The 17,357-nt window shown below is 39.2% G+C and overlaps 1 protein-coding gene across 5 annotated transcripts in view; it reads right to left on the reverse strand.

Annotated features, from left to right (window-relative positions):
* TM2D1 (TM2 domain containing 1) overlaps nt 1-12,228 on the reverse strand; it is a 78,550-nt gene extending 66,322 nt beyond the window's left edge. For all 5 annotated transcript variants that reach the window (XM_049879439.1, XM_049879437.1, XM_049879438.1 and 2 more), the window contains exons 1-2: nt 12,009-12,228; nt 10,039-10,109 (exon numbers count right to left, since the gene is read on the reverse strand). In XM_049879439.1, the coding sequence (XP_049735396.1) occupies nt 10,039-10,109; nt 12,009-12,178 (241 nt within the window). In that variant the 5' untranslated portion in view covers nt 12,179-12,228. The remainder of the gene's footprint in view (nt 1-10,038; nt 10,110-12,008) is intronic.
* Nucleotides 12,229-17,357: the final 5,129 nt, after the last annotated feature.

A 17,357-nucleotide genomic window follows, 5' to 3' on the forward strand; every position in this document is an offset into this window, starting at 1 on the left:
TTGTAGCCTATTATACAGAGAGAGGTTAAATTACTCTTTGTTAAAGCCATCCAGTTGTATTTCTATTATAGCAGCACTAGATAACTAAGATAGTATCTCACTGTAGTTCTGATTTGCATTTCTATAATAGCTGTTAGCTGCTTGAATGTCTTCTTTGGTGAAGTGTCTGTTCATTTCCTTTTCCCATTTTTTAATTGGATTATTTTTTTGTTATAGAGGTGTTGGATTTTCTTGTAGATTTTAGAGATTAGACCTTTGTCAGATTTGTAACAGCCAAAAAGTTTTTCCCAGTCTGTAGATTCTCTTTTTACTCTTTTGGTGAAGTTCTGTGACAAGCAAAAGCGTTTAATTTTTAGAAGATCCCAGTTATCTAGCTTATCTTCTGGAGTTTGTGTGTTGTTAGTTATGGTTTATATTCTGTTAATGCCATGTATTAGGGTCTCTAGCATTGATCATATTTTTTCTTCTATGATCTTTATAGTTTTTGGCTTTATATTTAGGTCTTTGATCTATTTTGAATTAGTTTTTGTGTATGGTGTGAGGTATGGGTCCTGTTTCATTTTTTTGCAGATGGACATCCAGTTTTGCCAGCACCATTTGTCAAAAAGATGTCTTTTCCCCATTTGATGGACTTTGGGCCCTTGTTGAAGATCAGGTGACCACAGGCGGTTGGATTTACATCTGGGTTCCCAATTCCATTCCATTGGTCAATGCATCTGTTGTACCAGTACCATGCTATTTTGACTACAGTAGCTGTATAGTAGGTTCTGAGGTCAGGTAGTGTGAGTCCACCTACTTTATTCTTCTTCTTCAACAGTGCTTTCCTTATCCAGGGCTTCTTCCCTTTGCATATAAAGTTAATGATTAGTTTTTCCATCTGTTTAAAGAATGCTGTTGGTATTTGGATCGGGATTGCATTGTATCTGTAAATTGCTTTGGGTAGAATTGTCATTTTAACAATGTTGAGTCTACCTATCCATGAGCATGGTATGTTTTTCCATTTATGTAGATCTTTTTTGGTTTCTTACAGTAGCGTTTTACAGTTTTCTTTGTATAGGTCTTTTACATCCTTGGTTAGATTTACTCCTAAGTATTTTATTTTTTTAGGGACTATTATAAATGGTTTTGTTTTCCTGATTTCCTTTTCATTGTTCTCTTTATTGGTGTATAGGAATCCAACTGATTTTTTTATGTTTATCTTGTATCCTGCTGCTCTGCTGAATCTATTAGTTTCAGGAATTTTCTCTTCAAGTCCTTTGGGTTTTCTATGTACAATATCATATCATCCACAAATAAGGATACTCTTAATTCTTCATTACCAATTTGGATGGAAGAGTTTTATTTTTCAATAACATTTTATCATTTCTACTAGCTGCTTTGTATTCAATATGAGACAGATAAGCCATAGACAAATGCCCAATGCTACAGGTGTAAAACCTCAAAAAAAAAAAAAGATAGTAGGAAAGAGGAACCAGAGTGAAGGGGAAACCACATTGCTACAACTATTCTAGAGAAATTTGAACAAAAGTATGAGCTACTTATTTTAAGCAATGAAAATTATGTACTTCAGAGTAAAAAATAAGCTGCTACTCCAAGTCTATAGAGAGATTACCTAGGAAAGTAATAAATAAAAGGAGCATTGAGAGTGATCAGATTTAACTCCCATCTGTTGAACTCTAATCACTGTGACAATAAATTACTCTTAAAGAGCAGAACTTTAGACATGAACCAAGTTGGGATTGAGTATTAAACCTGAGTTAACTACTGTATTCCTTTGGGCAAGTTGTAAAACCTTTCAGAATCTCATTTCATAATCTGTAAAATGGGGATGATACCCTTATATTACCCTTTGCCTCCGAGGTGATTCTGACTCACAGAGACCCTAGAGGAGCGAGTAGAGCTGCCCCATAGAGTTTCAAAGGCTGTAAATCTTTATGGAACCAAACTGCCACATCTTTCTTCTACAGAGTGGCTGGTGGGCTCGAGCCACTGACTTTTCTAGCAACCAAGCACTTAACCACTGCATCACCAGAGCTCCTTACCTTTATATTGCTCCTACATATATATGAGTGTGTGTGTGTGTATACATATGTATATATAAAACAATACGGTATATAAAGCATGGTGTTGATTAGTAAGTATTCAAAAAGTGTTAGGTTCCTACTCCAAGAAATTAGAAAACTTCAACAGCAAGAAGATTAAAAGAATAAATCTGACAAGAGAACGAATACAGGCAGTCCCCGGTTATGAACATTCAACTTAAGTACAATCCTAGTTATGAATCAACCATCATAAAGCCTATTATATTAAAATTTGAGGTACAAACGGGTGCTACTTTGCGACACACACCAAAACATTATTATTATTATTATTACTACTGTATTATGTTACTGATGTTTTAGTGTATTTGGAACTGTTTCTTTAATGTTTTTTATGCATAGAAAGGTACATTATATACTACACACTAAGACAAACATTTGACTAACTGACGTTAGACACAAACCATACCTAACTGTTCCAACTTATGTACAAATTTGACTTAAAGACAGACTTAGAAACGTAACTTGTTTGTAGCCAGGGGACTGATTGTATAACATTAAAAAGAAACCCACAGCCATTGAGTCGATTCTGACTCATAGTGACCATAAAGAACAGAGTACAACTGCCCCATAGGGTTTCCAAGGAGCACCTGGTGGATTTGAACTACCGACCTTTTGGTTAGCAGACGTATTAACAACTACGCCATCAGGGTACAACACTGAGAGTGATTAAAATTAACCAAAGATTTTTGTAAAATGAAAGAAACCAATTCAAAAGAAAGGCTATGACATTAGAATTTATTTATTTTTACACATTTTATTATAATTTTGGAGTCCATGGGTGTCATGGATTGAATCATGTCCCCCTAAAAATACGTGTATCAACTTGGTTAGGTCATGATTCCCAATATTGTGTGGTTGTCCTCCATTTTGTGATTGTAATTTTATGTTGAAAGGGTTAGGTTGGGATTGTAACACCACCCTTACTCAGGTCACCTCCCTGATCCAAGATAAAGGGAGTTTCCCTGGGGTGTGGCCTGTATCACCTTTACTCTCTCAAAAGATAAAAGGAAAGGGAAGCAAGCAGAAAGTTGGGGACCTCATACCACTAAAAAAGCAGCACTGGGAGTAGAGTGTGCCCTTTGGACCTGGGGTTCCTGCACCTGAGAAGCTCCTCGACCTTGGGAAAATTGAGGACAAGGACCTTCCTCCAGAGCCAACAGAGAGAGAAAGCCTTCTCCTGGAGCTGACACCTTGAATTTGGACTTTTAGCCTACTTTAATGTAAGGAAATAAATTTCTCTTTAATAAATTAAAGCCATCCACTTGTGGTATTTCTGTTATGATAGGACCAGGTGACTAAGACAATGGGTAGCCCAAATGTTTAAGCACTCTGCCTGTAACCGAAAAGTTGGCGGTTTAAATCCACCCAGAGGTGTCTCAGAAGAAAGGCCTTCTGAAAGATCACAGTCATTGAAAACCCTATGGAGCACAGTTCTACTCTGGCACACATGGGGTTGCTATGAGTCTGAATTATAATTTCATTTGATCCTTATTTAAAAAGCAAACAAAAAAAACTGTCAAGTAAGCAGGGCTAGTAATATCCTTTTTTCCCCCTTTATAAACAGGAAAACAGATTTCAATAAATTAAATGAGTTAATCAAAGTCTTATAGGAGGTCCTAGACCAACGCTCATTATTCCTAATCAGTATTCTTTCCATTATACCATGATAATTCCACACTTACAATGATTTCAGGAGAAAGCAAAAATAAATCAATATGGCACACTCACGTTCACTGCAGCATTATTTACGATAGCAAAAAGACAGGAACAACCTAAGTACCTATCAACAGACGAATGGATAAACAAACTATGGTACATACACACGATGGAATACTATGCAACGATCAAGAACAATGATGAATCTGTGAAACATCTCACAACATGGATGAATACGAAAGGCATTATGCTGAGTGAAATAAGTCAATCACAAAAGGACAAGTATTATATGAGACCACTACTATAAAACGCATGAAAAGATTTACACACAAAAAGAAAACAGCCGGATAGTTATGAGGTAGGGGAGGGATGGGATGGAAAAACACCAAACAGACAACAGATAAGCTGTAACTTTGCTGAAGGTTAAGACAATATACCATACAGGGAAAGTCAGCACAACTTGACCAAGCCTAGGTTATGGACACCTCATAGAAACATCCAAACTCTTTGAGGGACTGAATTACTGGGCTGAGGGCTGGGGGCCGTGGTCTTAAGTGACATCTAGCTCAACTGACATAACACAGTTTATAAAGAAAATGTTCTACATTCTACTTCGGTAAGTAGCGTCTGGTGTCTTAAAAGCCTGTAAGCTGCCATCTAAGATAATCCACTGGTCTCACCTTATCTGAAGAAAGAAAGAATGAAGAAAACCAAAGACAAAGGGAAAGATTAGTCCAAAGGACTAATGGACCACAACTACCACAGCCTCCACCAGACTGAGTCCAGCACAACTAGATGGTGCCCAGCTACCACCAGTGACTGCTCTGACAGGGATCACAATACAGGGTCCCGAACAGAGTTGAAGATAAATGTAGAACAAAACTAACTCACAGAAAAACACCAGACTTACTGGCCTGACAGACTGGAGAAACCCTGAGAGTATGGCCCCCAGACACCTTTTTAGCTCGGTAATGAAGTCACTCCCAAGGTTCACCCTTTAGCCAAAGATGAGACAGGCCCATAAAACAAAATGAGACTAAATGGGCACACCAAGCCAAGGGCAAGGAAGGGAAGGCAGGAGGAGACAGAAAAAGTGATTATGGGGAAGCCAAGGTCGAGAAAGGGAGAGTATTGACACATGATGGTGTTGGCAACCAGTGTCACAAAACAGTACATATATTAATTGTTTAATGAGAAACTGATTTGCTCTGTAAACCTTCATCTAAAGCACACACACACAAAAAAAATCAATATGATGAGATTAAAGAAGCCAGTTACCAAATAAATATCAACTAGTAGACAAAATTAAGCAGCATGTTATGAGCCTGAAAACTGTTCAATTTGCAGCTCTCTTGTAAAAGGTTTCGTTCTGGCCAATGTTTACTATTTAGTTGGCATCAATTCAAGCAAATAACTTCCCACTATTTCTCAATTATAAAAAGCAGCACTACTTTTTTTTAATGTGAAAATGCTAAACTAATCAGAAAACCAATGATATTTCATAGTGAAGACTGACCTACGAAGTAGGTGGTCTGGGATCCTATTCCAGTTAACATCATGCCTTTGGACCTCAGTCTTGATTCACAAAATAAGTATCAATCTAGATAAGATCTCTAAAACACATTGTATTATTAATATGCCAATCTAGAATTTGGGTGAAAGCAAAAGCTGGAGAAATAGTTAGCAAGAGACAACCCCATCTTCCTATTTCCACCATTAAAATAGCTCTCCTCTGGGAATGCTGAATTGGAAAATCTCCATTTTGCAACCATCAAAGAATGTGCAGTGCGATTAATTACTTTTGTGCATGGTCTTTCTAGCCATGGGCTTGTAACTCCCACACAAGTGATTGTGTGATAGGGTAATTGTGGCCTACCAAGAGGATTGGTCAGTTTTGCCTTAAAGATAGCCAATTCCAGAGCAGAGAAGAGGAGCCCACCACCATCAAGGAAGGAAAGACCAGCAAGAGAGATCCAGCAAAGGAGACTGCACGGTGGGCTTCCTGGCTCACAGAAAGAGAAAGCTAAGTGCCTTTGGGCAGAGACTGAGGGCCAGGGAGAGGCCTGCCTGTGAGCACAGCTTGGGAGAGGTTATCCTGGTGGAAGAACTATATCCTGAGTATTCTTGAGCCTGAATCATAACTGGTACTTCCCTAATAAACCCCATAATTGTGAGTACGGTCTGTGAGTTCTGTATGGCCATTGAAATGAATTATCAAACCCAGCAGAGAAGTAGAGTGCTGTGGGGGGAACGGTTGGTGTAAGAATTAGTAAAGATGGGGGAAAGAGGAGGCTTGTCTAGCTTCCACCTCATGGGAGTCAGCCTTGCGCTGTTGATCTTGGTTCTCCTCCCTTGTGGGGTTGGAGGAGATCAGACACTGCCCCCACGCCATTTTTACAGAATGGTTCAAGCCAGAATCATCAGAGGATGATAAACCTATGGGAAAATTTTTGATGAGGAACAGGATATCTATATGGTCTTAAAGTGTTTCCCCACAGACTGCTTATTAGTTGCAAAGGAAAAGATATTAACTGTATAGCGGACATTCTGTATCCCCAGATTTGAGATACGGAGACACTATCAATTATGTAATTTTCCAGTCTGGAATGTATAACCTAAATCTAATCATAAAAAAAATCAGACAATCCCAAATGAGGAACAGTCTACTAAAATAAGGGGGGGGGGCAGGTAGTTGTAGTTTTCAAAGACAGAGAAAGCTGTGGAAATGTTCAAGTTTAAAGACTAAATGCAAAACCTGATCCTGGGATCCTGTACTAGGAGAAAATAAAGTACTTTATCTGGGTCATTTGAGAAAACTAGATTATGGACCATAGATTGAAGTATGTATATCAATATTAAAGTTACTGAAGTTTAAAACTGAACTGTGCTTATGTTAACAGAGTATCTCTACTCTTAGAAAAAACACACGGAAGTATTTAGGGGTAAAGGACCAGTGTATATGTATTATGTATATATACATAAAAACAGACAGGCAGAGGCATGCAAAAGTGGACAATGATAAAGCAAGAGAGAAAATGTTAACTATTGGTGAATCTGGATGTTCTTTATACTACTATTATTCTTGCAACTTTTCTGTAACCTTGGAATTACCTCCAAATAACAAGTTAACAAAATATCCTTTACGAAACTAATTTACACTGTTAGAAATTAGAATAGTGGCTACCCTTTGGGGCAGGATAGTGGTAAGAGAGAACGAGGGGGGCCTCTGGCACGCTGAAGTCTCTGGGTAGTGCAAAAGGCTACGACACTAAAAGAAATGTTGGAGATTTAAGTCCACCCAAAGGTACCTTGGAAGAAAGGCCCGGGAATCTACTTCTGAGAAATCAGCCAATGAAAACCTGATGGAGCACAACTCTACTCTGACACGCATGGGGTTGCCATGAGTTGGAACTGACTCCACAACAACTGGTTTCTAGCATGATGGTAATATTGTTTCTTGAGGTATGTTCAGTTTGTGAAAATTCATTTTATGTACTTTTCTGTATATGTACTTCAATAAAAAGTTTTAAAAAAGACCATTTGCCAAAAGATCGCAGCAAAATCTTCTAGAACTGGAATCTAAATGCTTTTGCATTGCATGGATAGAAAAATGGAAAACACTTTTCCTTATATATGTTACATAATCTAGAAAGAACACTTTGAGAGCATGGATTATGTCTTCTTTTATATATCAACCATACACCTGGCAGAAGCCTGCCACATAATAAATTCTAAATAAGTAATGTATATGTCAACTGACATTGGGCTTAACTGCAACAGTTTTAAATGATATCTATCTTAGTTGAATTTCCTTTGCCTTTTTTTTTTTTTTTTGGTCTCAATTCCTTGCCACCCACCCCCAACGTTCCTCTCTTTCAAAAAACTACCCCCATTCATCCCTACCCATATAGTTCAAGAAAATGAAACTTAGTTTGAGGATTCTGCTATAGTCCTGCATGTCCTCAGTGAAAAAAGTAAAGGAAGAATCATTTTGGCTGGAGATTACATAGCTCACACTTTTCACAACTCTCATATTTTTCTTCTATCATTCTATGCTAGGACCAGAATTTTTCATGCATCATTTTGATGTCCCTCTCTGATCAGGACTTAGAAGTGACTCACCAACACCACCCCATTAGTCTTTGTATGTTTGAAAAGTGGAACATAGAAAAGGCACTACCTCCGGAGGGCCACAGCCTCATGGGTGTTATGTTAGGAAGGTGGAACCCATTCCAACTTTCAGGTGGGCACCTTTGTGCAGTAAGCTGCACATCCATTTACAGAAGCCTTGCGAGTCACATTTGTCTCAGAAATTTTTTTAAAAATCAGGATAATGATTTAAAGTCATTTATTTATTTATCTACAAACTTTATATACATCCCCAGATTCAATCAGGCAAATATATTTATACTTTACAGGAACCGATTTACTCTCTCCAAACAAGTAAACCTATCATTCTCTTTTATGGAACGCTTTCCTTTTATTTTCTTGTAGCTCTCCGCTCATCTAGGAATACTTACCTTGATAGGCCCTGAAACAAAAAAAAAAACAAACCCACCGCTACTGAGTCGATTTTGACTTACAATGACCCTATAGGACAGAGTAGAACTGCCCCATAGGGTTTCCAAGGAGCAGATGGTGGATTTGAACTGCTGACCTTTTGGTTAGCAGCCAAGCTCTTAACCATCAAAACACCTCCAAGTCCTTTACACTTACTAGCAACTTGATCACTTATTGATTTTGTGTATGTTTAAAAACTTATTATCCTTAAGTGGATTCAAATTTATTTTATACAAAAGAACTATCTAACTGGAGGGCAGAGCACTTTTCCAGCAGAAATTATTCTTTTTAGTTGTACAGTTTCCTTCAAAATTTCTGTAACTGCTAAGAACTCTGCAGGTTAGGAAATGCTTTTTTTGGGATAGCTAGCTCCTGCCTCCTAGTTTGAGGTTAGATACCTGAGTCATAATTGTATTCACAGATTTCCATTATCTCTCAAATGAATGGTTGGAACTTGACTACATTTGAAAGCTGATTCTTCTTTATTTGTGTTAATTCTACTCCCTGTTTTCTGAAAGCACGATATAAAAGACTTTGAACTGTAAAACAGGCAAAACATATTTATTAATTAACTAAAAGATTCCTTGCAGTTATTTTAATTAAGCTTAATACATATAAAATACATAGATGTGTACATATTACATAATATCTGCTACATAAATCACATATATAAACTTACTGTTGAAAAACTATTTTAGGACCACGACAAAAAGTCTAAAATACAAAATTTTAACACAACTTACTTTCAAATATTTCTGTTGACTAGAATTAGGCTGATAGTATGCCGAAATATAAAAAGATAGAAGGACATCTGCTTTTTATATACAAATTCATAATTGAGAAATCAATTACTTGAATATACATCACATATATACGCCATCCCTGAAAAAGTTCTCTAACACTTTCTTTAATTCATTTACACAGTGAATCTCTTCAAAAATAGCTTTTACTTACAAATAAAGAACATATCAATATAAGCTTATTTCTTGTCTAATAGGTAAAGCAATAATATATTCAATGGCTATTTCTTTCTCAAAATAATACTATTTAATTGCCATCATTAGGAACCATGACAAATATGATGCTAATTAGCCCCAACCTAAATCTATTCCTTACCTCCCCCACAGCAACGTATACCCCTTTAGAAGAAAAGGCTAAACAGGGAACAATTTATTACTTTTTATCTAGTATAATACACATTTTAGAAGCTCCTCCAAATCAGTAAATTGTTATCCATTATCAAAACACCCCACCAAGAAAATAGTGATGCATACTTAAAATCCTTACATTATTTTCACATTTCAGATGTTCCTCAATATATTTTATAAGAACAGGAGAGATACAGTTTCTCACTGTACCTTATTACACTAAGAGTCTCTTACTCTACTTGAGTAATTAAAAATCTAACAAAAGAAGCATCTTTGCATAACATAACTTGATAAAGGATCATCAAAACAGCCATACAAATTCCAAAGTTTAAAAAAAAAAAAGGAAATACAAACTCCCCAATTTATATAATTAAGATAATAAGATTCTTTTTTAAATTAAATATTGACAACTCCCAGTCAATTATCCATATTTAAGTTGTTATGGAAACGAGCTAATAATTTATAACTTAGAAAAAAACACATTTATTAATTTTAGTGACCATATATTGATATATGTAATAGCTTATGTTATATTATTATATTATTTTTAAAGATGTTTCTGGAAGTCTTACCATGAGCTGTGTAGTTTGTACAGTTAACTGGTTCTTGCGTGGCTTCATTTATTTTTGGATCTTTACAAATGTATGTAAGAAAAGTTAAGGAAATATGATCTACATTTCAACACAAAACATCTTGTCTTAAATAACTCATATTATGTACTCATGTTTACATTTACATGTAAAGAGAGGATGCTAATTTGTCCAAGTCAAGGAGCACAACTGCAAATACACCTTTAGTGTCACTAAATATCTGAGCTTTAACTTATTATAGGTAAAGTCTATTTAGAGGAGCCCTGGTAGCACAGTGATTAAATGATCAGCTGCTAACCTGCTTTAACTTATTATAGGTAAAGTTTATTAACTCAGAGGAGCACTGGTGGCACAATGATTAAATGATCAGCTGCTAATCTGTGGGAGGTTTGAATCCACCAGCAGCTCAGCAGAAGAAAAGACCTGGCTATTTGTTCCCGTTAAGATTAAACCAAAACCCAAACCCCCTGACCTTCAGTTGATTCTGACTTATAGCGACCCTATAGGACAGAACAGAACTGCTGCCATAGGGTTTCGAAGCTGTTAATCTTTACAGAAGCAGAGTGCCACACTGTTCTCCTGCAGAGCAGCTGGTAGGTTTGAACCACTGACCTTTTGGTTAGCAGCAGAGAGCCTAACCACTGTCCCACCAGGGCTCCCCCTGTAAACCCCTGGAAACCTTATAGGGCAATTCTACTCTGTCCTATAGGGTCGCTATGAGTCAGAATCGACTGGACAGCAACAGGTTTGGTTTTCATACTGCTCAGTTAGTTTCTTAGAATCATCCAGCATTTTTTGCCAAGAAAAAAAAACTCAATAGGTTCTCAAACTTCTAGCATAATGGTGTTCGGCAAGTTAGAGCTATTCTGTGAAAACCAAATAATGGCTACCTTTTCCCAATACACATAAAAATACGGTGAGATAGTTTTCTTAATCTTAAGAAATTCTCTCATAGAATCCTTCTTAAATCTCAGGCTTCTGTTATTAGTTTTTCTGTTCTAGAATTGGTGTAACAGTTTGTTATTTTGTACAAAAATATCTATGTTAATTTGAATATAACTCCCATTGCATTTGTTCCTGCCTTTATCAGAGCTGGGTGATAGTGGGCTGTTCCCGTTAACAATTTCACCTTCTAGATTTTTATCTGCAAATAAATAGCTAAGACATTCAACCCATACTGTGTGCCAGGCACTATTCTAAGTGCTTTACCTGTACTAACTCATTTTTAGCATCAGAACGGCCCTTTTAATTAGTACCATTATTTTCCCAATGAGAAAACTGAGTTCAAATAATTCGCCCAAAGTCACAAAATGAAGCAGGAATTACCCCTCTGGAAGTCTGGGCTTTGAGGATTATAAGAGGTAAAAAACCCCAAACCAAACCCACTGCCCTCGAGAGGATTCTGACTCATAGCGACCCTACAGGACAGAGCAGAACCGCCTCATAGAGTTTCCAAGGAGCGCCTGGCAGATTTAAACTGCCGACCTCTTGGTTAGCAGCTATACCACTTAACCACTACGCCACCAGGGTTTCCTACATTGAGGTAATATATGTAAAATTAATGATAAAAAGGCGACACACATTGGCTATATCGTTATTACTTCTTTCTCTTCCCTAAAACTGGCAAACTTTTCTAGGGTCAGCTTCGGTCTTAGCAATCTTTGTATTAGCAGTGCCTGAAACAGGCCCCGGCACACCCACAAAGTGCTGAATAGGCCCACCAGTAAAAACAGATGGCTCAGAAGGGAAAGGGCTAAGACCAGTGAGATCCTGAGGAAATCACAGAGTGGCTTCTGCCGCTCTCACCACATCACTCTTCCCCTCCCAGGGTTCTACTGTCATTAAAGGCCAGGAGTCACCGTTCCCTTCAGTACAGCCCTAGCCGGTGTTGAGGTCTGCGATCCACTCGTGACCCAAATCTACCTCGCCACTTCATAAGGTCCCACACAGGATATTGTCCCACTTTGAGGTCCTCGCACTTAAGCGTCTCCTCGCCCCCGGCGGCGGTAGTGGCAGCAGCCCCCCAAGGTCCCGTGGTGACTGACACGAACCACAGCACACCCAGGAGCTGGACGGCTAAAGACTCCGGAGCCGCAAGCCCTGAGGGCCAGGTGGCCGCCATACTGGGAACCGGAGTGTCCCCCACGGCTTCCGGTTCCGCTTTCGGTCTAGACGTAGGCGAGAGAAGGGAGGAGGAAGGGAGATTCTTAAAGGGACCAGGAAGGGAGATTCTTAAAGGGACCGGTTCCACCACCTCGCGAGTTCCCCATCTACGTCAGCCGGTGAAATCACCTGGAAGAGATTTTAAGAAAATGCGAGTTCTGGGTCCCTTACCACCACCACCACCACCACCCCGGGGGGGGATTTCCCTACTAATCCTTGGAAGGAGCTGAAGGGAAGGTTGGTTTTTGAGGGCAGGAAGGAGGAAAAACCCTCGGAATCAGCTGCCCTCCACCCACTCCTCATTCCCGAGTTAACCTGGCTGCGGCATTTCCGTCCTCCAGAAGTGCCATCGGCGCCTGACGCTGTGATAAACGCTATACTTACTTCGTCTCAGTGTCTTGGTAGGGTTTGGGTTTACAAATAAAAATCAGGCTCAAAGACGCTAAAAACACATTGCCGTTTGTTACTGTGACTGAGTTGGAATAAAATTCAAGTTGGCCAGATTCTAGAATCTCTGCTCTTACTAATTGTGATACAATGCCTCCTTGTTACCTTAAAAGGCGCCCTTGTGGCGCAGTGGTGAAAGCGCTCTGCTAACCAAAAGGTAGGCCCAAAGGTCGATGGTTGGAACTCACCAGCCCCTGTGGGGGAGAAAAATGTGGCGATCTGCTTCCTGAAAACTTAAACCAAATCCGTTGCCGTGGTGTCCATTCCCACGCATAGCGGCCCTATAGGACAGAGTAGAACTGCCCCATAGTTTCCAAGGAGGGCCTGGTGGATTGGAACTACGACCTTTTGGTTAGCAGCTGTAGCACTTAACCACCATGGCACCAGGCCTGGTACCGCCATGGTTAAGAGCTCGGCTGCTAACTAAGAAGTTCCGCAGTTGAAATGCACCAGCCGCCCCTTGGAAAGTAACCTTAGGCCTATAGGGTTCTTAGGAGTCGGAATCCACTCTACAGGAACGGGTCCTTAAAGATTACAGCCTTGGAAAACCCAGTGGGGCAGTTCTAGTCTGTCCTATAGGGTCTCTATGAGTCTGAATGGACTCCATGGTAATGACTTTGGTTGGATTTGGCATTACCTTAGAATTTCTGGAAGGCTATTAGGAACATCACTTAGGAACTCTATCACAAAGATAGAATTTACAACGTTCTTTAATAATGGAAATTTACATGGGGAAAAGCATACAACAAGAGATCAAAGAATTTACAGTTACACTAAGTGAAAAGTTGAGTTTTTTCCTCCATATCATCTTTCTAAATTTTATATTCTAAAGTTTGGTGGAACTATCTTTTATAACGAAAAAAAGTGTATTTTCAAAGTCAAAGTTTAATCCTCCTCTAAAATTGTAAAAATGTTTTGAGTTTGATTGGTGCTCCTTCATCCACATTATTGTTGTATGCTATCCAGTTGACTCCAACCGTATTTTGTCATTAGTATCAGAATAAATAAAAATCCAGGCCAAACTGTAGCAACAAAGATGTGTCTTCATAAAATATAAAACCAGTTCCGGCAGAGTAGACTCTGACTCATGTTGATCCCATGCATGTCAGAGTAGAATTGTGCTCCATAGGGTTTTCAATGGCTGATTTTCAGAAGAGATCACCAGGCCTTTCTTCCTAGTCCACATTAGTCTGGAAGCTCTGCTGAAATCTGATCAGCATCATAGCACCAAGCAAGCCTCCATTGGTAGATAAGTGGTAGCTGTGCATGAGGTGCATTGGCCAGGAACTGAAACCAGGGCTCCAACATGGAAGGCAAGAATTCTACCTCATAATAAAAAAAAATAGTGATTGCATTTTGACTACTATTTTGACTCCCTTTTAAAAGATTTTGGTTTGATTTTTGAAAATGCCATGTAAAGAAAATGGGAAGATTTAAGGAAGCAACATTTTAGTTTGAGTTGATTGAAATTATGATAAAATTAAGTATTTTCTTACTGACTCCAGGAATATTGCTGATCTTTATATTTGCATCATTGTTAATACAGATTTTGAATAATTAACTCTGAAAATGGGTATGCTTTGCTTATTAATCGCATCACAAAATCTGTTTCTGTGATGACACTGATTATTCATTCCTGTGTTAGTCATCTAGTGCTGCTATAACAGAAGTACCACAAGTGGATGGCTTTAACAAAGAGCAATTTATTTCCGCACAGTAAAGTAGGCTGGAAGTCCAAATTAAGGGTGTCACCTCCAGGGGACGGCTTTCTCTCTCTGTCAGCTCTGGAGGAAGATTCCTTGTCCTCAAACTTCCCCTGGTTGAAGAGCTTCTCAGGTGCAGGGACCCCAGGTCTAAAGGACACACCCTGCTCCCGGTGCTGCTTTCTTGGTGATATGAGGTCCCCAACTCTCTGCTTGCTTCCCTTTCCTTTTATCTCTTGAGAGCTAAAAGGTGGTGCAGGCCACACCTCAGGGAAACTCCCTTTACCTTGGATCAGGGAGGTGACCTGAGTAAGGGTGGTGGTACAACTCCACCCTTATCCTCTTTAATTACAATCACAAAATGGAGGACAACCACAAAATACTGGGAATCATGGCCTAACCAGTTAATACACACATTTTGAGGGTGACATAATTCAATCCATGACAACTCCAAAAACAAACAAAAAACAGTTGCTCTGGAGTTGATTCCCTCTCATAGATACTCCTGTATATCAGACTAGAACTGTGCTCCATATGGTTTTCAATGGCTGATTTATTTTTTAATAATATTTTATTGTGTTTTAGGTGAAAGTTTACACAGCAAATTAGGTTTCCATTTAACAGTATTTATACAAATTGTTCTGTGTCTTTGGTTACAATTTTTACAATGTATCAGCATTCTCATTTTCTTTCTGTTAGCTCTGTTTCCATTGATCTAGCTTCCCCTCCTTGCCTTCTCATCTTTGCTTTTGGGAAATGTTGACCATTTGATCTCATTTAGTTGTTTAAGGGAGCACATTACTCACGGGTGATAGTGTTTATTTTGTAAGCCAATCTGTTGTTTGGCTGAAAAGTGACCTGCAGGAATAGCTTCAAATTGAAGTTCAAAGGTTATTTGTGCCATATTTGTCAGTCAAGTAGGCCTGGCCTTTTTTAGGAATTTGAGTCTTATTCTACATTTTTCTCCCATTCTACCTGGGACTTTCCATTTTGTCCCTGGTCAGAACAACAGTGAACAGTGGTACCCAGGCACCATCTATTTCTTTTGTTCTCAGGTTAGAGGAGGCTGTGGTTCATGTGGGCTGTCAGTTCCACGAACTAGTTTCTCCTTTGAGCCTTTGATTGCGTTCATTCTCTTTAGCTCCTTATGAGTAGAGACCAATAGTTGTATCTTAGATGGCCGCTCTCAAGCTTTTAAGACTCCAGACACTACTACTCACCAATTTAGGATAAAGAACATTATGTTTGTGAACTATGTTATGCCAATTGACTACGTTGTCCCCCAAGACTATAGTCCCAATTCTTCCAACCCTATAACCCAATCCCATGAGTTGTTTGCATATGTCTAGGAAGCCTCTGTACGTGGTTTGTTACTTATGTGAGTATACATGCAGCGTAGTGGTTAAGTGCTGTGGCTGCTAACCAAGAGGCTGGCAGTTTGAATCCGCCAGGTGCTCCTTGGAAACTCTATTGGGCAGCTCTACTCTGTCCTATAGGGTCGCTATGAGTCGGAATCAACTTGACAGCTGTGGGTTTGTTTTTTTTTTTTTAATATGCAGCATACACAAACGTGTATATACACACACCCACAGATATACCTATATAGGCCTGTGCGATTACTTGCGTATGCCTTTCTATACACGTATGCATCCATATCTACCCATGTACACGCACACATATTTTTTGGTTGTTTTTACTTTTGTTGCAAAATTGTATATATTATATATCCCATTTACTGAAATTGTCACCTTTTCTCCTGTACTTCTTAGTGTCTTTGTCTTGGTCAAGTTGTACTAATTTCACCCATTTTTTTGTCTTGTCTTTCCCGTCACCAAAAGTATCAAGGGTCTACTATTTAGAAAGTGCCTCTTCCTCCTTCTCCCTCCCATCTCTGGTAACTATCAAAAAACTTTGCTTTCTGTATGTATATCTATTCTCAATTTATTATAATAGTGGAACCATGCTATATTTGTCTTTTTATGATCGACATTCCTTTTTTAACTTTTTTTTAAACTAAACTTTAGATGAAGGTTTACAGAACAAACTAGTTTCTCATCAAACAGTACACACATTGTTGTATGACGTTGGTTAACAACCCCACGACGTGTCAACACTCTCCCTTTTCAGGCCTGGGTTCCCTGTTACCACCTGCCTGTTCCCTCTTACCTTCCAGTCCCTGCCCCAGGACTGGTGAGCCCTTTTAGTCTTGTTTTGTTCCACGGGACTATTCAGTCTTTGGCTGGAGGGCGAACCTCAGGAGTGGCCTCACAACTGAGCTGAAAGGGTTTCTGGGGGCCATACTCCCGGGGTTTCTCCAGTCTGTGTCAGACCAGCAAGTCTAGTCTTTCTTTGTGAGTTAGAATTGTGTCCTACGTTTTTCTCCAGCTCTGTCCAGGAAGCTCTATTGTGACCCCTGTCAGAGCAGCCAGTGGTGGTAGCCGAGCAATATATCGTTGTACTGGACTCATTCTGGTGGAGGCTGCTGTAGATGTGGTCCATTAGTCCTTTGGACTAATCTTTCCCTTATGTCTTTAGTTCTCTTCATTCTTTCTTGTTCCCGAAGGAGTGAGACCAGTGGAGTATCCTAGGTGGCCACTCACAGGCTTTTAAGACCCCAGACGCTACTCAGCAAAGTAGAATGTAGAACATATTCTTTACAAACTCTGTTATGCCAATTGAGCTAGAGTTTCTTGGAGACCATGGCCCCCACAGTCCTCAGCCCAGCAATTCGGTCCCTCAGGTCCATGTGTCTATGGAGCGACCATGGGCTTGCCTTGTGCAGGTTGTGCTGGCTTCCCCAGTATTGTGTACTGTCTTGCCCTTCACCAGAGTTACCACTTACCTATTGTCTACTAAATATTTTTCCATCCCCACCCCTGCCCTCCTTCGTAACCATCAAATATTGTTTCTTTTTGTATGTAAAACTTTTCATGAGTTTTTACAGTCCTGGTCTCATACAATATTTGTCTTTTTGTGGATGACTTATTT

The sequence above is a fragment of the Elephas maximus genome, chromosome 3 (genome assembly GCF_024166365.1).
Source record: "Elephas maximus indicus isolate mEleMax1 chromosome 3, mEleMax1 primary haplotype, whole genome shotgun sequence".
NCBI classification, from domain to species: domain Eukaryota; kingdom Metazoa; phylum Chordata; class Mammalia; order Proboscidea; family Elephantidae; genus Elephas; species Elephas maximus.